We start from the raw sequence: 24,446 nt of genomic DNA on the forward strand, positions 1-24,446 counted from the left end.
AGCCCTTAATGCTACAAATTGTCTGTAATAGATGTTGTAGCTTATGAATTGTCACATTATGCAGCCACATCTGAGATACTGCTAATATGTTTTTCTTATTTCTTTCATCCTCTTGTTTTCCCCAGCCTTCTGACTCTTCATTGTACAGCACCATGTGGAAGCAGAAAACAATAAAAAAAATGTTTGTATTGAATGGTCTCTAATTTTAAAAGGAGGCTTGCCAAAGAAAAAGGAAATGTAGTCCCTGTTCACATTTTCAATACCAGGGTGGATAAACAATTATTAAAAAAACAAATAAAACCTATCTAAAGATTAGTTTTTTAATTAAGATACATTATAGCTCAAAGCTATCTCATCATGGAATAGGGATTATAATTCTGTAATATGAGACAATATATTCATGTAATGTTTCAGAAAAGTTTTGTAAATGAGTTCCAATAGTTCATGGATTAGGGACCCAATCTTATGAAGTTCTAGGGGCTTCTGTATAGATCAATCTTTCTGTCTCCCCAATAGGACTCAGTGCTCAGTCTAGGAGATACCATCAGAAATACTTAGTTTTTCAGTTCTCAGACTGGATTTGTGTCTCCAGAAGTAACATGCTTGTTAACAGCAAAAATGTTTTTAAATAAATCTAGAGAGGTGAGAAATAACAGACCTCAGCTCTGTTGTCCCTCTGCAACTTTGTGTACACCGAGTCAATCCCTTACCTCTCTCTAAAAGTGTAAAGTTTCAAGAAGTTCAATGAATAGAAGATTGTTGGGGCAGAATAGATCTGGACAAGGAGAAGAAGTCTGGAGATAAATGTGAGAAGCAAGGGACATATGCTTGTTTTGTTAAAATATTATGTTTGCTGCAGAAGAAAAAATCGAGAATACTTAAGGTTGTTTTAGTTAAATAAAACAATTTAAGTGTCTGTCTGGTGGTGATCTCCTAATACAGCATGGCAAGAAAATCCTCCAAATATTAATGATTAACCTGTTGAATTGGAGATAGTTCACCTCTCAGTGACTCCATAAATACCTGCTTAGATTACTTTTGGTAAATGAAATAACCAAGCAATCATTCATTTTCTGATATAGCTGTAAAACTAATCTGAAAAGTTTTCAAAATAAATCCCTGTTTAAAAATGTATAGCATGTACCTTCTAAAAATGAAACCTACATCTAACTCTGAATTTTGAAGAATATGTATTAAGGTTATAACAACCAACAAGAATACACTTTTATGTAGAAATCGGTGATTAAATTGAGTCTTCCTGACTAGTGATTTAAATCAAATCCACCCGTTTAATACACTTGACCGGCTGACCTTTTAAATAAAGGGTATGTTTGTAAAAGATGCAGTGCACCTGTCCTTTCAGTGAGGTGAGCATTCACAGGAACCATTCCTGTTATCCCAAATTGGATGATTCTTCTAGGTGGTTGCACACACTATAGCTTGTGTAGACTGAGCTCCCTGCACATACCAGGAGCTCTTTGCATCCCTCCATTACCCCCACAAGCTCCCTGTGTGCCACCTTCCCATCCCTCTCTATTGCAGACACTCCCTGCAAATCGCATGCCTCTCCCTCAAGTCAGATTCTCTGTTCCTCTCCATTATACCCTTGGTCTCCTATGCCAGGGTCTCTGCCCTCATTCTCCCTCCTTTCCTCACAGCAGGGCTTTTGCTTTCTCCTCTCCCCACCCAGGTCCTTGCTTTCCCCTCACCATCTCTTCTCCCACCCCCAGCTATTGTCTTCCTCATCTCCACCATGTTGTCCCTTCATTCCCTCGTGCCTTCTTGCTCCACCCTTCCACTGCCCTCTGGGTCCCTGCTTCTCCCCTGATAAAACCCTCCTGGAAGGCTCCCATTTCTGTAAGAGTCCAGGCTACAGACAGTTGCCCCATGCAGCAAATTAAACTGCTGTTTCTGATATGATTAGGTAGCAGCAGTGGGCCCCCAGAGAGATTACTGGGCATGCAGCACTAGGAAGTCTAGACCCGGCTGCCCCCATTTTTCCACTAACTCAAGCTTTTCTAGTATTCCATTCTGCACCAAATTCACTAGGCTTGTGCCCGTTGATGCTGGCAACATTCCCTAAATTTTTTGAATTGATGAGGGAGCGTTCACAGAGCTTGGGGGCAGGAGGGGAAAGTCCGCTCGGACTACTCCAAGGATGGTGGCAGCGATGCTCTACTCTGACTCCAGGTGTGGAATTTGCAGGAGGGTGATGCGGTGCCCCTAGTTGTCTGGGAGCAGCAGGAGGGGTGGTCACTCTCAAGAGCCATCTGTTTGGTGGAATGGTATTGGTGGGAGCCCTGCATAAGAATTTTCTCAACTAAAGTAAAAAGAAAAGGCGTACTTCTGGCACCTTAAGAGACTAACAAATTTTTTAGAGCATAAGCTTTCGTGAGCTACAGCTCACTTCTTTGGATGCATTCAACTAAAGTGTGAAGCAGGGGACCTGCAACTTATAATCTACTTGAGGTCTTTGGCGTGGGCATGTTTCTTTATTCTGTGTTTGTACAGTGCCTACCACAATGGGGTCCTGGCCTATGATGAGAGCTCATATGTGCTATAGCAGGTTCTCAACCTCTTTATCATTTTGGGCCACAGGTTAAGAACCACAAATCCCCTTCCCAGAGAACCCTCCACAGAGTGGAGTCAGGAGTGGAGCACTTGAGAGTTCCCATTAACTTCAAAGTAAACTTTTACAGTAGAGTTCAGTTATTGGAGCTGGTCTGGACTCAACCAGGTTTTATAGCTCACTGTCAAAACCTGACCTAGAACAGAACCAGCAAGTTTCATATCAGAAACAATTAACTGGAAAGGCTGAGACTTGAAGTCATAAAAGTTGCAGGGTTTTTTACAAACAAGAAATTATGGTTCTATTTGTGAGATATTTAGGTGCTTTTTCTTTGAGTTCACATATCTTTCTTCTCAAATTTGAAGCAACTTTTATAGAGATGGAGTATGAACAGGGAACACATTCACAGCTAATGTAGTCCTGGATTTTACCATGAGAGTCCCAGGTTGGGAAACTGACTCTAGATGAGTATGACAAAGGTAAATTGTTCAGCAGAGCAGTCCTAGAATTGGGCAATCCTTACTTCCACTGACAGTTATGTTAGCAGTATTGTATGCCATGTCCAAAGTTTCACATCATAATTGCACTCATCTTTCTTCCTTGGAGTCTGCTCCCCTCCCTGCTTCAGAAAAAGTGTACGTAAACTCTGAATATGAGGCACTACAGTTATCTGTTTTGAAGCTGTCCGCATCCCACCCTGCAGTAGAGGGCTGCAGGGGGTTAGAGAAAGGATCCATGTTGGCTAAAGCCAGAAAGCCGGTTCTAAAAAGTGAAGAAACAACTGAATTCCTGTTCAAAAGTGGGGGCTTCTACATAATTTACCAGAACTCATTACTAGTTAAGGGAAGACTATGACATAAGTGTTTTATAGCATCACACACAGATCAGGACCCCCTTGGGTTAGGGGCTGTACAAAGGCAGAAAAGATTATTCCTGTCATAAAGAGCTTCCAGTCTAAGTACTGACTTACATAATAGCAAATAATAATGGCTGCCCCTTCTGCCCACCTTTCTGAAAGGCCATGCATTTCAACAACCTTCTCTAGCCCAGAAGAACGAGGAGGGACTCTAATAAGTTGGACTTCCTGAGCTGTTCACAAGGGTTATGGTAGTCTTCTCCCTTTTGGAGGTAATAGGGGAAGGAGGTCAGGTTGCCCTCATTTCCCTATGATAGAGAAGAGGACATGGCTATTATTTATTTGACTAGCTCTGAAGCGCTTCCTGGTTTCTGTGCAGAAAGTGTCTGATTTGTCTTTGCTCCAGTTGGAAAATATTTCTGAAAATGGAATGGTCTTTAGCAAAAAAATAAAACTAACTTGATTGTTGGGGAAGAGGATGTTTTACAGCCATTTAAAGAATTAATCAAGGTAATGTTTAATTTGCAGAACACAATATAACCGTTGTCAATTACACATTTTTAGACCTTTTGTGAGATTTCTCACAGAAGAAAACACTCTTATGACTGTAAATTATGTGGGATTTGTTTTTGTTTTTTTTAAAAAAAAACAAAACACAAATGAAGTGCGTGTCTCTCTCTAGCACATGTTTCAAATGAATGATACCCTTTCTGGAAAGGGTTTGAGCTAAAAAGGAAATCTCATGTCCCTCCTTAAGTGCCCTATATCAAATTTGCTTAAAACATGACTCGGAAACCTGATCCTTTTTAGCTGTTGCATTGCACAGAAAAATGAAAGTGGGAGTTATGCTTACCTAGAGATGATCTCATCCACTCATTCTTATGAGGTAGGGATTCTTTACATCTGGATTATTTTTTTTTTTAATCTTGCAGACTTCTGTTGCTGTTTTAACAATTGAATCTGTTTGGTTGCAGAATAGCATTAATACTATTTCAGGTGTTGGTCTAAAATATACTAGGTACTTTACTGAAAATAACAGATGAGAATTTGCTCTAAAGCGTTTAGTTTAAGGACCTGATCCTGTGTTTGGGCATGTGCAAGCAGATCTGTATGGTTGCAGAGTCCCTCTGAAGCCCATAGTGTTACACCTGGTTGTAGGAGTCTGTATAGATTAGATTGCAGGATCAGGACCTAAATGAATCTTGGTCAGATACAGGAGTGGGTGGCAAAACAGATAACGTCCAAGGAAGATGAAGGCTGAGGAGGAATAAATACAGAATTGGTTGTGCAGTACACTAAATGTTTTTGATTTGTTTTTTTTAAACTAGGCACATGTGAGAGTAATATGTACAATTAAATGATGCATGATGTACTAATAATACAAGAACGTCATTGGTTAAGACCTTTTAATTTTTAGTATGTTAACTGCAATCTCTCTTGCTATAATGGGAAAAGGGACAAAGTAGAGTGGGAGTGCAAAGTTTTGAACTAATTCTAACTTTGTAATTATCTTATATTTTTGTTTAGTTTTGGTACAAAGTTCGTTTCAGGGGACACACCTATTTTTTCACTTCCGTGTTCAAATGTTTTGAGTTTTCACAGAAAACAAGACTCTAATGCTATAAAAATACAGATGAATTCAAATTATAAAAATGAAAATAGCATATTTCACCATTATCTGTGTGCATTACTTAATATTTTATTGGTATGGCTTTTTACAGATGCATAAAGTACTCTTAATACAAAAGAGAATAAAGCAGTACGGCATTATTTCTGGAGAACATGTTCAGTCAGCTGCAGAAAAAGGGAGAGGTTTTTAGAAGTATCTCCACACACCCCCCACACCCCCGGGAGGAAAGGGGGAATAATCTTAGAACAAAGAAAGCAAAGCTTTAAAACGATAGCCTAAAGATATGTGTAATGATAACATTTTGATTTTTAAAGATTTGTATTGGACTAATCAAGTTAAGTGCTAGCTAGCTAATATAATTTTGACTTGACTGCTGTTACCTTTGTGGGGCACCCGCTTCCCCCCCCCCCCCCCACACACACGTTCCCTGCCTCTTTTTAATTGATTTTTAAATCACTTATGTCTAGTCTTACAACTAGACTGAGAGCTCTTTTGGGGCAGGGATAGCTGCTATTTCTTTACAGTGCTCAGCATGATTAAGCCCCCAGTCTGGATTAAGGCCTCAGGATGTTACAAATAGGGGATCCATTAAGTAAACTTCAAATGGGGGAAGAGGTGGACAGAAATGGTATTAAAACATCCACTTCCTTTCGAGACATCACTGCTACCTTTCTCTGAGGAATGCAGCTCTACCACTGAAATTGCCTCGTAAACAACCACCTTCCTTATGCAAGAGATGCCAGGTGTTCTGTTTGTGGAAGTCAATGAATAAGTAGCTTCCCTTGAAAGATACTGCCAAGCCTGCTTGTATTGTACTCTTTTGAGATAAAGTATGATCTTGGAAACTTCTCTACTCTTCAGTCATGGCATGCTTTGTCCTTTTTTTGTTTAGCAACATTAAAATTCCCTTGCCCTGTTTCATGAGAGCAGGAAAACATGGTGGTTCTTGTTTGCCTCATTTGCTTTCATAGAATATCAGAGTTGGAAGGGACCTCAGGAGGTCATCTAGTCCAACCCCCTGCTCAAAGCAGGACCAATCCCCAGTATTGCCCCAGAGCCCTAAATGGCCCCCTTGAGCTCACAACCCTGGGTTTAGCAGGCCAATGCTCAAACCACTGAGCTATCCCTCCCCCATAAGCATCAGTGATTGTCAACATTTACATAACAGGGTTTGCTAACTTGCTCCCTCTATTGGCTACATAGCCAAAATAGTGTGATCATGTATTAGCAATAAAAGATGTTCTTTAGTAGCTTGTTGGGGGTTTTTTTCTTCTTAATTTTTCACTGACTTATAATTGGCCCAAGGCTATCTGATTCCCCAGTCTGTGTTTGTATCCATTGATACAAATGGAGGTATACTACTGAAGCGTCCCTAAACCAAAGTGTAACACTGACAGATCCGCAGAACTCTGAAAATTATGCTGAGCACTCAAGTATACAAAGCTCTGTACAAACACTGTTCTCCATAGAGAGATAGTTAATATTCTAATAGTACCTAGATGCATCCGATGAAGTGAGCTGTAGCTCATGAAAGTTTATGCTCCAATAAATTTGTTAGTCTCAAAGGTGCCACAAGTACTCCTTTTCTTTGAGGATACAGACTAACACGGCTGCTACTCTGAAACCTAGTAGTACCTAGAGGCCACAATGGGAATCAGGGTCCCATCATGGTAGGCACTGTACAAATGTACAAAGAAACCACCCTCCCTGTCCAGAAGTGTAAATTGAGAACTGAAAACATAGGGGGAAACTGGGTTTCCACACGCACAATTCCTAGAGTGAGCAATATACTTCCAATAGAAGTGCTGGGTGATTAGGAATTTGATAGGGGAGGGGGAAATCTAAGCAAATCTAAGTCTACCCCAGAATGCTTTTGAATCTCTCTGATGCTGGCTTTCTTTTTATTTAAAGGGGTGGGGGGAGAAACACTGTTCAAAGTTCATTCTAGAATCTTTGAGGGTAAGACTGCAGACATTATGTGTAAACTATGTAGCTGAGCTAACGCAGGACTACTTCCATCCTCATTAGATTTATAGGTGTAATCTCAAAGTAAGGGGAGGAAACTAGTCAATCCCTCTTGATATGTCAGATTTTCTTCTGGGCAGAATTTAGAATCTCTTATACTGTTTCTTGGCTAATTATCTCAGTGATTAGCAAGATTTAGTGGTGATGGCAGTGCAGTTTTAAATATACATCATCTGCTACCTGGAAGCAGATTAATTTTCTATTAATTGACGTAGAAAAAGCACGCTGAGTGTCCAAATTATATTGATTAGGAGGTATTTTTAATGTAGGTTGTAAGTCTGAGTTGTATTGTTTTACTTACTTTTCTGTGAAGTTCTAGTTGGAATTCTAAACTGTGATGAGAATGGTGATGCAACATGCATTTATCTTTTGAGGAGAGATTTTTAAAATAAAAACCACTCCACTGGCTCATGGATAAAATGTTTTGTATATTGTTGCCTTTTGCCAACCAACTGCTAAGTATGCTGAACCAGGTATGTGTAATGTATCAGTTCTTCAAGTGTGTGTCTGTGTTCCAATTCTAGTGTGTGTGAGTCCCATGCACTAGAGATCACCATCTTTTGATCAGTAGTAATTCTTTCTGCCAAATCTGTTCATTTGTGCCATCAAGCCTGCATGAAGTGTCAAGCAGATCTGAGATAAAAAGGATCAGGACCCCAGACATTCTTATACAGTTCCAGGTTGTCTTTGACAGCTTGGAGTCCTCAGGCAAACAGTAGGCAATTATGGAGACTTTGAAATAGACCTGTTTCCTAAGCTGAAATTTTGAACATGTGGGTTAATTATGTTGTTTTGATTGGATGTGTAACTCCATTTAGCATTGGGAGGAGGGCTTGAAGAAACTGCTTCTAATATATCAGGGAGAAATGGTAGCTAAGCAGGATTGAGAATTTTAGAAACTTTAAATATTTTTCCTTTCCGAGCAACACATGGCTTGGCTGACACCTAATACATGTCAAGGTTCCTTCCCCACTCCGAACTCTAGGGTACAGATGTGGGGACCTGCATGAAAACCTCCTAAGCTTACTTTTACCAGCTTAGGTTAAAACTTCCTCAAGTTACAAATTAATTTTACCCTTTGCCCTTGGATTTCCACTGCCACCACCAAACTTTATCTGGGTTCCTGAAAAAACTGAGTTTGGACACGTCTTTCCCCCAAAAATCCTCCCAACCCTTGCACCCCACTTCCTGGGGAAGGTTTGGTAAAAATCCTCACCAGTTTGCATAGGTAACCACAGACCCAAACCCTTGGATCTTAGAACAATGAAAAAGTATCCAGTTTCCTTACAAGAAGATTTTTTAATAGAAGTAAAAAGAAAAGAATCACCTCTGTAAAATCAGGATGGTGAATACCTTACAGGGTAATCAGATTCAAAACATAAAGAATCCCTCTAGGCAAAACCTTAAGTTACAAAAAGAGACACACAGACAGGAATATTCATTCTATTCAGCACAGCTATTTTTTCAGCCATTTAAAGAAATCATAATCTAACACATACCTAGCTAGATTACTTACTAAGTTCTAAGACTCCATTCCTGTTCTGTCTCCAGCAAAAGTATCACACAGACAGACACAGACCCTTTGTTTTTCTCCCTCCTCCCAGCTTTTGAAAGTATCTTGTCTCCTCATTGGTCATTTTGGTCAGGTGCCAGCGAGGTTACCTTTAGCTTCTAAACCCTTTACAGGTGAGAGGATTTTTCCTCTGGGCAGGAAAGATTTTAAAGGGGTTTACCCTTCCCTTTATATTTATGACATACCTGGAAAAACTATTTACTGCAAGCATTCTTGGCAGAATAAGTTTAATCATCCTGAATGTACACAATGTGTGTACAGGTCCTATCTTTAGTATTTGCAGTCAGCTGTCTCTATGCCAGGGCACTCTGAGGAATTCTGCATGCTGTGTCAATGTTCTAACCCACGTACAGTGTAACACTTTTTGGTGTGAATGCTGGCACACGTGTACTCAAAACTTGCTTTTTACTCACTTTTTATGTGCGTAAAAATCATTCTGATGAATGCCTGCAAATTGAACTCAAAGGGGATGTGAGCAGAGCTGAAGCTAATTCATTAATAAACTCAGGTGGGCGCTCTCATGGAATACTTTAACTGAACAACTTGATACTATTGTTCAAGCGTGAACAGGATGCCATCAGACCCTTGGGGTAGAAATTTTAGTGATCTCAGAAACGGTGTAAAAGTCAGTTTAAAAATAAACCAGAGAAATATCAAATGTTTAAGTTTAAATATGGCCATTTGGCCAACTGTAGAAAGCGGGGCTGGATAGTTGAGAGCTTTGAAAGAAAGACTCTTATGTTTGCTTGTGTTAAAGTGTGAGTGTGGTGTGGTTTTTAGTTTTGTTTTTTTAAACTTAGATTGAATCATTTACTGTTCAGCATCTTGGAACCCATTAATTCCACATTTGTTGAGCCGAGTGTGTAACTTTGTGTCTAATTTTCCCTTATAAATGAGTGTACGAGGAGGTTGCAATCACTTGGAGTTAAGGTACTTTATAGATATGTAATAATCCACCTGGATTCTCTAAATTTGAGTTTAAACTCTAGCTCTGAGGAGTGACTCTCTTGTTTTTGTTTCCCTCCTCCCTCCCCTACCCAGAACTGTTATTCTACAACACTAAATTAAAGCGGATAAAGTGAGTTCAGTAGCAGTGTATACCATAATGACACTAAACTGGGAGGAGAGGTAGATACACTGGAGGGTAGGGATAGGATACAGAGGGACCTAGACAAATTAGAGGATTGGGCCAAAAGAAATCTGATGAGGTTCAACAAGGACAAGTGCAGAGTCCTGCACTTCGGACGGAAGAATCCCATGCACCGCTACAGACTAGGGACCGAATGGCTAGGCAGCAGTTCTGCAGAAAAGGACCTAGGGGTTACAGTGGACGAGAAGCTGGATATGAGTCAACAGTGTGCCCTTGTTGCCAAGAAGGCCAATGGCGTTTTGGGATGTATAAGTAGGGGCATTGCCAGCAGATCGAGGGACGTGATCATTCCCCTCTATTCGACATTGGTGAGGCCTCATCTGGAGTACTGTGTCCAGTTTTGGGCCCCACACCACAAGAAGGATGTGGAAAAATTGGAAAGAGTCCAGCGGAGGGCAACAAAAATGATTAGGGGACTGGAACACATGAGTTATGAGGAGAGGCTGAGGGAACTGGGATTGTTTAGTCTGCAGAAGAGAAGAATGAGGGGGGATTTGATAGCTGCTTTCAACTACCTGAAAGGGGGTTCCAAAGAGGATGGATCTAGACTGTTCTCGGTGGTAGCAGATGACAGAACAAGGAGTAATGATCTCAAGTTGCAGTGGGGGAGGTTTAGGTTCGATATTAGGAAAAACTTTTTCGCTAGAAGGGTGGTGAAGCACTGGAATGCATTACCTAGGGAGGTGGTGGAATCTCCTTCCTTTGAAGCTTTTAAGGATGATTTAGTTGGGGATTGGTCCTGCTTTGAGCAGGGGGTTGGACTAGATGACCTCCTGGGGTCCCTTCCAACCCTATTATTCTATGATAATATATCTTCCTGGTGACAGTTAGATCTGGATATGATCCAGCATGAATTACTTTAACCTGTCTATTATTCTTGAATTGTATAGTTAGTAAATTTAAACTCTCAATGCAGTATGCTGTGCGAGAATGATAACAGATTACAAATTTAAGTAGTTCAGTCTAAGATTTGTGCACAGGTGAGCTCATTTGGAGTTGTGCATACACAACTCCAATTGCTTAGTCTTGGGTCTTGCTGCTTGACTAATCTTTCTGGAGAAAATTGTTTTTCTTCAATCTATATTCTTGGTAAATTTTGCTTTAGTAGTTTTGGAAAGTCTTATTTCTGATCGACCTAACATTTATAGACCATTACTCATAAGATTGGCCATGCCTCCCATTTTAGAGTAACAGGAAGGTAGGAATCCTGAAGTAGCTTGTCATACTTGTCACGGTCTTCCTTGATCTAACTCTCGACTTTTGTACTACTTCTGGAGGAAAAAGACCAGCCCTTTCTCCTTTCATATATTTTCATGTCCTCGTGTTCTTGGCTGTTTGGGAATTTGCTGTTGAATTCAACCTTCCCTGAACTGCTGTGTTCCAGAATTACTGCTTTCCTTTAATTAAAAGGGGAAAAATGCTCTTGTGATTCTGCAGACAAGCTTATAACTGAACTGTGATGCAGTGTAGTCTACCTGAACCTATAGAGGGTTTGAAACAATAGCTCTGAATTCTTGACTGATACTGAAACTTAGAGATAATTTATGACATTAGCAGAAACATCAAGCCAACTTGCCTAACCCACAATCCCAAACTGCTTTCCACACCTCCCCAAACCCCAACTGCTTGTTCTATCACCAGAACCTCTAGCTTCACCGCTGACCGCTTCTGCCGCATGATTACACTGCTAATATGGAAATCCGCTGTATATGAGCACTGATTTAATATCAAAATACGACAGCAGCTGTTCCGATTGTATTTTTATACTTAATCCTCAGTTTCTAGTGTACTGGTATAGCGTGTGACAGAATTGTAGAAATTTGCTGTAGAACTTAAGTCCAGTTTGTCATGGAAGGAGGTGTACAGGCATTTTGAAAGTTCATATCTGGTATATTATGTGAGTTGTAAAAGTTTATCAACTGCACACCTATATGCTACTTTTGTTGTACAGGGCAATATCTCTATCAAGAACATGCCCTTTGTTTCTGCTAAACATAGATAATTTCTACGTAACTATGCATTAAGGATGCTCTCAAAGAAATGAAACATGAGCACTGAACAGTCTCCATGCTTGGGTTCAAGTGCACTGCAGAGTTATAGGAGCTACATAAGTTGTCTTCCCTGTTTCTTCACACCCCATTTTTCTACAAGGCATTTGAAGTTGGGCAGCCATGGACACGAACCTCCTTACAATCTGTGTGTTTAGATGATCACAGAAATTGAAATGTGCCTGGCTAATTACCTACAGTCTTAAATGGCTATGGAACTTTAAATGGGGAGCCAGGAAACATGTATAAAATAAAGATAAGATTAAAAAAAAGGGTAAGGAAGTGGGATAAGGGCTAAAACAAATACAAGCCATATTGTGAATGGGTATGAAATGGAGTGGTTTTTAAAATTTGAGGTTGAGTAAGGAAAGTGCTGTGCAGAGCTTTAGTGTGAGGGTGAAGAGTTCAAACATTCTGTGGAAGATACAGGTATGTGCTAGCTCAGAGCTGTAGGACTAAGCATCTTAAACCCTATATACCCAAGTCTTTAGGGAACTTGGGGGCGGGGGAGGGGAAGCCATGATGTTGAAGTGGCTTACAATCTATAGTGCATCAGGTTCATGAATGAATTGCCACCAGAGTATACAAGGCTTAAGATGTCAGCGAGCTAAAAGACTTTTATCATAGACTCGTATCTACTTTACGTGGAGGTTACAGAGGATGGGAGGGACATAGCCTGGTGGTAAACAGGATCATAAAGTTTGGGGTGCCTTTACTCTATGCATTTTATACTTTCCAGTGAATGTGTGCAGTGTTTATTTAGATTTAAGTTTTTCCACATATTGCCCCAGAAGTGTGCTTGGCACTTCTGATGTTAGGTCTCTTTCCCCAGGGAACAGGTAATCAAAGCATACAACAGAATTGTGAAAAGTCAGAGGATGTTGTTTGCTACGTATTCATAATTCGGCTTGGCAGGATTCACTTTCAGTCAATAAATGTTGGTAAACGTGGATTTCAGCTGAGCCACTGAAATTGATTGGGGGGCGGCGGAATCAGTGGGAAGCCTGTGGGGTTCGGGTGGCACCAGCCCTGGGGCAGCACAGGGAGCCCTCTCCAGCTCTGCTGTCACAGGAGCAAGCAGGTTCATGACAGTGGGGTTGCAGAGGGTTCCGTCTGCTGCCGCAGGCTTGGTGACACCGGATCCCTGTAGGCACAAGATGCAGGGAAGACTTGCAGTCCTGGCCTGGCATCACAACCCCTTACCTTCCCCAGCCAGGACTGCGAGGAGGAGTCGTCCCAGGCCCTGGAGGAGGCCACCCCACTGCAGAATGGCTGTTGGCTAGGAACAGAGCCATTTGGCAGCGGGGTGGTGGCCTCCAGGGCCAGGACTCATCCTGGGTGGGGGGGAAGAGAAGGTCTCTGCTCCTCTGGGCCAAGACCTCAGCCTCCCTGATGTCAATGGGCCCCACTGTTGGTGCTGGGAACCCCCCCACAGCCCCAACCTGACCCCCCCAGCACCTGTGAAAAATACAAATAATTAAAAATAGGAGAAAATATCTTAAATAAGAATCAGTATTGATTGTCATAATTAGAAAAAAAAAAATCAAATTCTGCCAGCCCTATTCATAAGCTCTCTTAAGAGTCTGGCCGTGAACTTTATATATGTGAGAATAATTGATTAGTGACACGCTGAGAAAGGAATATACATAGCTTACAGGAAGAAAAGAAGGAATTTTCTGTTTCTAATAGGTAAGCATACAAATAAAATGCTTCATTGCAATAGCATTTTTTGGGGATAACTCAAGTTCAGGCTAGGATATTATGTTTTGCACATGATTATTCTTCACTTCGTGGAGTTCTTAACCTTCTCTTTTTTTGTTTTCCAGCTCCCTGCAAATGTTCGTTAATAGCACAACGAGCAGAACTGTGGATAACCATGAAAAACTATCAACAGGCTCTCCATGATGCAGAGGCACTCTGCCAAAACAAACCCCTCTGGCCCAAGGTACGGTACACTCAAGTTTCAAAGACAGAAATATGTATCAGGGTCTCTCTGTGTGGTGAGGACAGAACTTTTTCAGGTCGCTTTTGGAAGGCTATTTTGGCAACCAATAGGGCTAGAAACTTGAATGAAAGCTTAAATTCTACATAAAACAACGAGGTCTGTGGTGGAAACTTAAATCTGTGCTAGTGCATGGAATTGCTTTGGCATGTACGTCCATTGGTCCTTCATGCTAAGGTCCACTGATCTGTTAAAATGGGTACGTTGGCATGCTTGGGGACAGAACCAGACCTGTCAGTCACTGGCAGTAGGGGAATGCTCCGCCTCCTGAAATTCCCTCCAGTGGCTCAATCAGCCCTCCACGCTGCAGTGCTTTTCTGAGGAAAATGCTGGGTTTATTTCAAATTTTTTAAAACTAAAATTTGGTTCAACAATGTATCTAATTTTCAGACGTGACCCAGGGCTGCACTTTTTTGGGAGGAGGGAGAAGGCGGTTACACACTGTGGAAAGAAATACAAGTTATATGGTAAATTTGAAGCAGTCCATGAAGTACATCAGGGGAAAAACTAATGCCTCTTTGCAAGTGATAGGTAGAACAAGTGCAGCATCAGAAGCCACCCACTCTTGGCTCAGATCTATCTGCAGGTCTCCCAACTATCCCTTTCTGGAGTTGAACCCCCTGACTGGTGCCAGACTCTCTGTCCAGAAGTAAAAGGATTACAATTAAAAGGATTATTGGTTTGCTCAAATGCAATCACTTGACATTATCCAGAGGGTCTGTGGAGCTGTGCAAGAATTTCAGGAACAGCTGTGTTCCATTCCTGGTCTCTACAACCCATGGAAAGGCCACAACAGGAATGGAAGCATCCATTTTGTTCTTTTAGATCAGAGCATTGCAACCCACTCCCCATCCTATTTCTAACTTCTGCTCCATTTGAAAGAATGCAGTATGTCTTGAGAAAATAAAAGCAGTGTTCATTGGTCTTGTGTTACAGTCAGTCACTTTGGAAATGTCAGTTTCACATACCTTTTGTTTGCATGCAGGGTCATTATGTGAAAGCACAAGTTCTTTCTGGATTGGGAAGGACTGAGGAAGCACTGAAGGAGTTTCTTTATTGTGTTGCCTTAAATCCTGAATGGAGCTTAATGAAGAAAGAAGCCCAAAAGGTACAGTAACTACATCATGGCACTCTTTTTTTTGTATGCAGGTCTGTTGTGCCCTACAGCCAAGGAAAATCTTTGGATTCAGATACATTCCATGTTAATAAAAAACCCCACACATTTTGGCACAATATCAAATAAAACCTTAGTGCATCTGCCATGGGAGAGACTTCTGCCTTCTTGATCACCTTCTTGTCCTGCTTGTAGGTGAGTTTTACTAAACTGTGTGCCTTACCACTGTCCTGTGGAAGCAAGCTGCAGAAGTGAGGCTGAGTGAAGTGAGGTCTAACCTCATAGGCTGAGTGAAGTGAGGTCTAACCTCAACTTAATGGTGTCCGTCTAATAGAATAATTACTTCCAGAATTTCAGGAAACAGTCTAGGTTATCAGTGGGCACAGGCCTAATTTTTGTTGGTGCAAATCAGAACACCGGAAAAGCAGGATACACAGGAAAATCAGGGCTCCCAGAGTCACCCATGCCGCAGGCAGAGAAATCAGAAGCGGCAGCATAACTTGCTGTGTGGGGAGAGAGTCTGTAGCCTGGACTCTTATAAGAGAGTTTTATACAGTATATTATAGGGGGTAGCAGGAACCTGAGGGGGAGGGAGTTGAGTTGAGTGAGGAGGAGGGGCACAGACCCTGGCATGGGGAAATGGGGATAGTCATATGGAGGGACCTGTGTGGGACAGAGGGACACAGCCTCTGCCATGAAGGAGAGGTGGGGGTGTTTCAGGGAGTTCCTAAAAGAGAGGGCATTGTGTGGGTGGCAGAGCCAGGGAGAATGAGTGGATGCAACGGCCCTGGTGTGTTCAGTGAGTTCATCTGCAGATTGTGTGATCCCCCTCCCACCCACCATCCCAGCTCTTCAAGTGTCCTCTGCATTTCCCACTCGTGGGAATGCCCCAACTGGTGTCTCCTGAATGGCAGAACTCTAACTAGCGGATTGGAGCACTCATTTGCCTCTCCTGCTGTCCCTCAAACCTCTGTGAACATGGAATTGGAGTGCAGATATAAAAGGGGTGTGGCACTCCAGCCATCTCAGTTCTTTCCAACTGTGGCCTGCTGAATGGATCAGGAAGTGCTCCTGGATTTGCACCTTGCTAGCTAGTTAATAATTTTATAGTTAGAATTAGTTAATTTTAGCATTAGTTTATGTTGTAAATCTTTTGGTTTCAGGATTCTTTGCCAAACAAAAAAATAAAAAGCCCAGTTTTAAAAGATGTCATGCCCGGCAGTGTATCTAGCATTCAGTGCACATGCCTGGCATGCTTAGGTGAGGCACATTCACCTTCAGAATGCTCGACTTGCTTGAATTTTACAAATGAGCTGAAAAGGAGAGACAGAACAGACTTAAGATAATTTATGGATAAGGAAGCCTAACCGTCCAGAACCAAGAGAGTACAAGATTTGAACAAGTCTCCTAGACTAGTGTCCACTCTAAGCAAGTCTGGGGGAAAGGACAAAACCTCCACCTCAGTACCTGGTACTAAAGGAGCCAACGAGTTAAAACTACTGTGGTGTTGGCCTCTGTTTCTAGAGCCAATCCATGACAAAAGAACACAGCTGTGTCATGGTGAGCATGAGCTCTGGGTTCTCACTGTTGTCAGTCTCTATGCAAAGAGCCAATCCTCGAGAGAGAGACCATTTGGCCAGAGGGTCTTCCAGGAACCGATCCTGGGTACAAGAGCTCGGGAACCAATGAGGGGGGTAGACTAGGATGATGCAATAACCTGTACTGACATGGCACCTCAACAACTAGTAGTTATGGCACAGATTCATCTATGAAATCCTGCTCTGGTTCCATTACCTGCTTAATTGAGTTATCAGACACTTTGTTGTAACAGATGCAATTAAATACTTGTCTGGGGAAGAGTTGAAGACCAGATCTCTCCTCTGCTCCCACCGTTTAAGACCCTCTTCTAGGCCTCTAAGAAGGGGTTGGTTGGTTTGTGTGTGTGCGCGTGCACTCCCCCATCCTCTCATGCTCTCCTTTATTCAGCCAAGGAGAGTGCTGTCTTCAGTTGCATCTGAAATGAGAAAGGGCTTGGCTAAGAGAAGATATGAATTGGATGGCCGATCTAGAGACAAGTTTTTCCCACCAGAACCGAATGTGGGCCTTTGGCCTGACTGGCAAATTCCTCCTGGGGTTCTGTGCTCTTACTGGCCATCTTCTTAACCTTATCAAGATGTTTCTATGTATAAAAATAGACCTTTGCCAGTTTGGTACCAAGGAAACATTCTATTATCAGATCCGAAAAGAACAGATCCGAGGGTGGGTCTAAGTCCTGATAGGTGTCCTACAGAGGTAAGAGATTTGTTACCAGAAGAGGAAGAATTAGTGAAGATACAAGAATAGGATCCAGACTCTGAAAGGATACCTTCTCCAGAGGAGAATGTCAGACACTTTAGCATCATCACCATCAGAGGGCGAGGTGGTGCTCTGTGAATTGGTGGATTGCATGTGAGACATCAAAAAGTTTTAGTTTCTGTATGTTATCTCTAATTTCTATAATTCCTCCTCTTTCCCTTCAGGATTGATTTAAAGCTCTGTATTTAAGACACATTTTCATATTTCAGTAAGACCATATCACTGGAAATTTCTTCATTTCATGGTAGGAGAGGACCTACTATGTTTCAGTACATAGTCATCATCTTTGGCTCATCTAGAGGTCCAAGGCTGTTTATGAAATGCCTATCGGTAATGGCAGCATAACTGAGAAAATGGGATTTATGTATATCCTTACCTAGACAGCTGGATAGTTAGTGTCCATTGAGGGAAGAAATCCTGTTACATGTGGATCAAATGTTCGGCAAAAAGTAAATCTAGGATTATGCATAAATTGGGAAAAGCTATTCCTAAATCCAACAACCCAAAAGATGCCTTTCATAGGGGCCATATTAGACTCAAGTGTAACAAAGTCTTTCTTCCAGAAGAAAGGTTTATTAAAATAATGTTGTCTATACATCTTCTGCAGTCCCCACAATGGTCAATGCTATTCTCTTCCCCCAGTTACTGGGTCTCTTAGCATCAATCATGTCAGTTACCCATACTCTCGTCTTCAGATGAGACCTGCAGCACTGGCTAGGAAAAATTACAAACTTGTCTTACACAATGTTTATTGTACATCAGCGTTAACTTCTATGGTAGAATTACTAATGTGGTGGATGTGTTCTAAATGTAATGAAGGTTATACCTTTCAGTCTGTCTTGCCGTCAGTAATACCTACCTCTGATGCATCTATGGTGGATTGGGTGGTGCCCATTTAAACAAAAATCTACTGTTCAGAGTTCACTGGTCACCAATGGAAAAGAATCTACATATCAGTATCTTAAAACTGAGAGCAGTCAGGTTGGCTCTCAAGTCATTTCTGTCTCAGGTCAAACACAGGGTATGCCAGATCATGACAGACAATAGGACAGTGTTTGTATTATCTGAAGAAATGAAGGGAGGCTCATTCCCTACAATTGTGCATACAGGCAAGGTGTCTGGGATTGGTCTAGAATAAGATGATCACCCAATAACAATTCATGTATCGGGGGGAACAAAATACCCATGTAGATCACCTGAGCAGGTCAACTACTCAAATGCATAAGTAGAATCTAGATTTGATGCAAATTTGGTATGGCTGTTCTGTAGTCCTTATTCAATTAGGATTCCATGGTCCCCACCATCCTTCATCAGAGTACTACCGTCTTGTGTGTGGGAATATGCTGAGGGCACCTGAAGAAGAAATGAAAGTTATTTACCTGTAACCAGCATAGTCACACTCCCTGCCTGTTTTTCCCCACTGCCTCGGAGTCCGCCTTACAAAGGGCTTGGCACATGGGGAAGGAACTGAGGCAGCTGGATTGCCATGTCCCTTTTTCACCCTCTCCCTGGAACATTCAGTGTTCACTGAGGGGTGGTTTGGGGAAGGCATGTGAGTGCTCCAAGAGCTACTGCTAGCTAGCGTTCTAACCGTGCAGGCTACATCTGTGACTATGCAGAGTACATCTTGAAGAACGCTGGTTACATGTAAGTAACCTTCATTTAGACTATACATATGTTTGTTTCTGTAACACCAGCTCAAAAAAATTTTTTTTTCTCATTTACTAGATAATGTGTGAGATGTTTTTCCCAGCCTTCGAAAACGTGCATGACAGCCTCACTGCACCTTTCTCTAGTCGGACAAGGTTGAAACCTGCATTTTTAAGCAACTTAAATGCTGTTGAAGATGGTTCTGCTGCTGGGTGCTCTGAGGTAAAGAATAAAATATTCAAAATGTATTAACACCAAAAGTAATTTTGAAGCATCTTGTAATATCTGATCTACCTGACTTGAATTGTTGCATATGTTTCTATACAAGCTTAGTTATTACTAATGCATCTTTTCCCCTCTCAGATTTTAGGGAGGGAATCTGGCTTTAGTGCAATATTATAAAAAGGTGGAAGGAAGTGTGAATTGTATTTAGATCTCTCATTTCTGAGGGTATGTGTACATAATAAAGAAAAATCCGTGGCTGGCCCAGGCCAGCTGACTCAGGCTTGCGGGACATGGGCTGTGGGGCTGTTTCATTGCTGTGTAGACTTCCGAGCTCGGGTCCAAACCTGGAAATAGTCCTACAGTCCGAGCCTGAGTCGAATGGCACAGGCCAGCCGTGAGTTTTTCTTGTCTATGTAGACATACTCTGAGACTACCTAATATAATTAGATTGGGGTACCACTTTCTAAGAGAGCCAAATAGCGGTTTTTGTATGGTGTGATGTTTTAAATAACATTTTATTTTTGTTAGTCTGTGTGCGCTTTGAGAATGCACAATTACAATATGTCAGGAGAGGTGGTTAGAAAAGAATGAGAATTGTAATGAGAGAAATAGCCCTCTATTTCTGAAGCAATTGGAGCAAGTATCTCTTATTAGTATTGGCTCAGATCAGTTACCAGGTTGCCCCCATAACATTACTATCTTATCATTTCTATGGATAGAATTAGTGCAGAAAATGAGGAAACAGAATCTGCCTGACTTTCATGCAGTTTTTCTCTTTTCAGGATACTGTATTCAAATTAACAAAAGCCCTGTCCCAAGAGTCCGATGTTCTTCGAAGCACTAGTTCTTCTCTCTCTCACAATGTACTGGATTTGCATTTTGAAGACCATAAGTCATTGGGAACAATCCTCTCCAGCTTACCTGTTGCACGTTTAAAAAGAAAGCTATCCAGTGACTTGAGGGATTTACAAAGCTTGGATGTCCTAAATAAGATTCCTAAAAAAGGTCTGTCCTGTTGTGGGGTTTTTTGTTTGTTTGTTTGGGGAGGTGCCGGGAGGGTGTTGGGTTATGGCACTATATTTTAAAATAGATGAGAAAATAACAGTTCTTTGTTACTGTTTGTAGGTAAAACTCAGAGGGGGGAGGGGGGTACTCAGACCTGGTCTACACTAGGAATTTACTTCAGTATAGTTATGTCTCTTGGGGTGTGAAAAATCCACACCCTGAGAGACATAGCAATAATGACCTAGCCCCCAGCGTAGACTGTGCTAGGTTGATGGAAGAATTCAACCTAGCCACCGCCTCTCAGGCAGGTGGATTACCTATGCGGACAGAAGAATCCCTCCTGTCAATGTAGGTAGGGTCTACACTGAAGCGGTGCAGCTGTGTTGCTGTTGCATTTTAAGTGTAGACATACCCTCAGTGTCACAGCTAAATACAAGCTAGAATAGATGGTTTAGGGCAAGTCTTCACTTAAAACGCTGCATCGGCACAGCTCTCTCATCTGTGTAGTTAATCCACCTTCTCGAGAGGCCATAGCTATGTCGGCAGGAGAAGCGCTCCCGCTGATACAGCGTTGTCTACACAGGGCGTTAAGTCAGTATAACTTGGTCATTCAGGGCGATGGATTTTTCACACCCCTGAGCAACGTAGTTTTACCGATTATAGGTCTGTAGTCTAGACCAGACCTTAGTACAAGTAGCTAACACACATTCTAAGAGACCATTCAATTTGAAGTGGCCCATTAACACCCCTGCAGTCATAGGACAAAAATGGGGAGATAGTGGGTTACAAATCGTTGTAATAAACTAGAAATCCTGTCTCTTTATTAAGACCATAATTTTTAGTGCCTAGCAAAGTTATGAATTTAAGCTCCCAGGTTCATCTTTGGAGGGTGTTGTGCAGGTTTCTTTTGAGGATGAGTGCTGATAGGTCAGATATAGAGTGATTGCTTTGTGAAAAGTGTTCACCCAGAGGTGATATGGTGGGGATTTTTGAGTTGTTTTTTTCCTTTTGTCTTTTTTTTTTTTTTTTTTTTTGTGAGAGTTCACTCAAGATCATAGTGGAGAGCTTGCTTCTGGTGATGAGCGTGGTGAGGTGGGGGAGTTCAGGAAAGATTTCTTTCAGGATGTGGTTCTCATTGGCTATGGGTTGCAATTGTTTGATACCCCATGTGGGTTCTAGTGTGGGGTGGTAAGTGACAAGTAGGCGTGTGTGGTCAGAGGGCTACATGGCTACAACACGACTTCAGACAACTCGTCATTCTTGTTTGTTGCTATGAGCAGAGTTGAAAGCCTTGTCTAAACATCAATAATATTGTTCCAGAGAAGTCTTGATTCATCTGAAAAGAAAAGGAGTACTTGTGGCACCTTAGAGACTAACCAATTTATTTGAGCATAAGCTTTCGTGAGCTACAGCTCACTTCATCGGATGCATACTGTGGAAAATACAGAAGATGTTTTTATACACACAAACCATGAAAAAATGGGTGTTTATCACTACAGAAGGTTTTCTCTCCCCCCACCCCACTGTCCTGCTGGTAATAGCTTATGTAAAGTGATCACTCTCCTTACAATGTGTATGATAATCAAGGTGTGCCATTTCCAGCACAAATCCAGGTTATCATACACATTGTAAGGAGAGTGATCACTTTACATAAGCTATTACCAGCAGGACAGTGGGGTGGGGGGAGAGAAAACCTTCTGTAGTGATAAACACCCATTTTTTCATGGTTTGTGTGTATAAAAACATCTTCTGTATTTTCCACAGTATGCATCCGATGAAGTGAGCTGTAGCTCACGAAAGCTTATGCTCAAATAAATTGGTTAGTCTCTAAGGTGCCACAAGTACTCCTTTTCTTTTTGTGAATACAGACTAACACGGCTGTTACTCTGATTCGTCTAAGGAATACATACTTCTCTTCTCCAAATGCTGCCTTTCTGATGCTTCATCCATTAATAGCTTATCTATTGTACTGCTGGTGAAAGGAGTGCTGTAGTAGTTAGGCCTCTGAGGTATAGCTAAACTTCAGCGTCTCTTTACATGAAATAGAGGCACAGTAAGCCCAATGGAGGAAGCTAATTTGCATCAAAATCAGTCATATGTTAATATCTATTTTTCCCAGAAAACAAAGAATCCATTTAAAAGAGAAGTACCCCTATCCATTCTGCCATTTAATACATCTGCTTACATAGATATTTCAAACTTTTTTAACAAAGATCTCGGGTTTAGCAGTGTGAAGGAATGCTAGAAGGCAGTAATGTACTGTATAATGAAATAATTAATTAATGTTTTTTTTAAATCTCCACTGTATTACCATTCATTGTTTCACCAAATTTTGAGGGTTAGAAATCTGACTTCTGCCTTGAAATTTACACACAACGTACCACTGTCTGTTTTCCACCTCTCTGCTCAAAACCCATTTCTTCCAGGTAATAGAAATGGTCCACCTCCCTGCTGTGATAGGAAAACTCCTACAGAGTGGCCTGTGAACTGCAAACCCACCCAATCACTGGGGTGGGAAATCTAACCTTCCCCTATCTTCACAGTAAGGGATTTAGAGCCATTTCACACTTTTAACTGTCAGTTTAAGGTTTACACAAGATGTGATGCCATGTTATTGTCTGCTGAATAGCCCGTTTAGGGTCCTGCTATTGGTCAGGGACCCCACACTCAAGATATAGGTTAAAGATTAAACATTTTCTATGAAAACCACTAATGTATCATCCACAAGACCTCAACGCCCTCCACCCTTCCCCTGTACTTGATACATGCCAGAAGGTTGTGTACAGGTTGTCCTATAACAAATTGTAGTGTTGTAATTTGCATGCAAGGGGACAAACTTAATTTTTCATGTGACATCTAGTTAGACTCCTCCACCAGAGGGTTAGGAGGCAGAGATGCCAATGGTATGAGAACTTTTGCTTAGTATTTCTAGACTTTCTGCTGCTTAGGCTTTTTGAACTACAGTGTTAAAATCCTCAGACAAAGATGCTGATCCTGCAGTGAGTTGTGCACAGATGAAGGAATCTGCCTGCAGAGATCTTATTGCAGGGTCAGACCTTGTAAGTGCCAGTAACCATTATGGAACTTATACTGCTACAGAGCTTCTAGGTCCAAACTGGTAGAAATCTTGTCTACAGGGAGACAAGACTTGTCCACGCGGTTTTGAGTTATTTGTAAGTTTCTCAAGACCCAAGAATTTAGGAGTCTGCAGATTTGGGGGACTTAGGCTGAACCTGTGAATTTAGTAAGGTCTCTTAGTCCAGCTGTTCTGGCTTCAGCACTTAAAGGCTCAGCCTGCTTGGTTTAGTCAGAGCTTAATGCTCTGGGCTGTGCTTTAAGTTTAAAATTCTTGAAAATCAGGAATTCGGCTATACAGAACTTGCCAACAAAGCAGGCTATGCTAGAAGTTCGTTAACGCTCTTCACTCTTTTATAAACAGTGCCTGCCCTTGAGAACGCTAAACATTACTGCAACAGCAAAGTTCTCCGATTCAAATGTGTTAGCAAATTAATCTCCAGCCTTCCCAAAAAAAAACTTTAAATGCAATAGTCCTGATTTCAGAGGGAGAAGGGGGTGTTAAAAAAACAAACCTGGAGTTCTTAAATTTAGCTTGTTTTGGGGGTGGGGTGGTTTGGGTTGGGTTTTTGTGGCTTTTTTGTGGTGGGTTTTTTGTTTGTTTGAAACATGAAAAACTCTTGAAAAATTAAAATCTATTTCAAAGTCTGAAGGGTTTTTTGTCTTGTCTCAAACTTTGGCTCTCCAACAGAAAAAGCTTTTACCCTCTCAGAAAAGTTACGCTCTGGCAGGAGGTCCATGTGTAATATTTTAGGTGGAGAGGAGTTTTTTGGGGGGGGAGTTTGTGTTCATAGAGAACAGATATAAAAACTGGGTTCATCATAGGAAACTAGCATGGGGTCACTACTCTGATTCCATAATATGTGTACATACATAGTGCCTGCTTTACCTGAATGTTTGACATAGAGCTGTCCTTCTCGCTTAGATGGAGATACTGTACTTGAAAACTCAGACACCCCTGCATTACGTGAGATATCAGCAGTCCTTGTGGATGCATCTGACTTCGAGTGTTCCCTCTGCATGAGGTATGACTGCGTAGAGCTGAGAGTCTTCCTAAACTTTAGACCAAATATATTTGGTTTTGAGGAAAGGGTTGTACTGGAAGCTATTCTAACATGAACTAAAGGTTTTGTTTCATCTTTGCAAAAATGTAATAAATGTTAACATCA

The 24,446-nt window shown here is 41.5% G+C and overlaps 1 protein-coding gene across 1 annotated transcript in view; it reads left to right on the plus strand.

Annotated features, from left to right (window-relative positions):
- LONRF2 (LON peptidase N-terminal domain and ring finger 2) overlaps positions 1-24,446 on the plus strand; it is a 49,403-nt gene that overhangs the window by 14,351 nt on the left and 10,606 nt on the right. Inside the window, exons 2-6 of the mRNA XM_084632411.1 lie at positions 13,678-13,796; positions 14,839-14,961; positions 19,051-19,194; positions 19,980-20,202; positions 24,203-24,302. Of these exons, the coding sequence (XP_084488537.1) occupies positions 13,678-13,796; positions 14,839-14,961; positions 19,051-19,194; positions 19,980-20,202; positions 24,203-24,302 (709 nt within the window). The remainder of the gene's footprint in view (positions 1-13,677; positions 13,797-14,838; positions 14,962-19,050; positions 19,195-19,979; positions 20,203-24,202; positions 24,303-24,446) is intronic.

This window comes from Lepidochelys olivacea, assembly GCF_965140295.1.
Source record: "Lepidochelys olivacea isolate rLepOli2 genome assembly, chromosome: 1".
Taxonomy (NCBI): domain Eukaryota; kingdom Metazoa; phylum Chordata; order Testudines; family Cheloniidae; genus Lepidochelys; species Lepidochelys olivacea.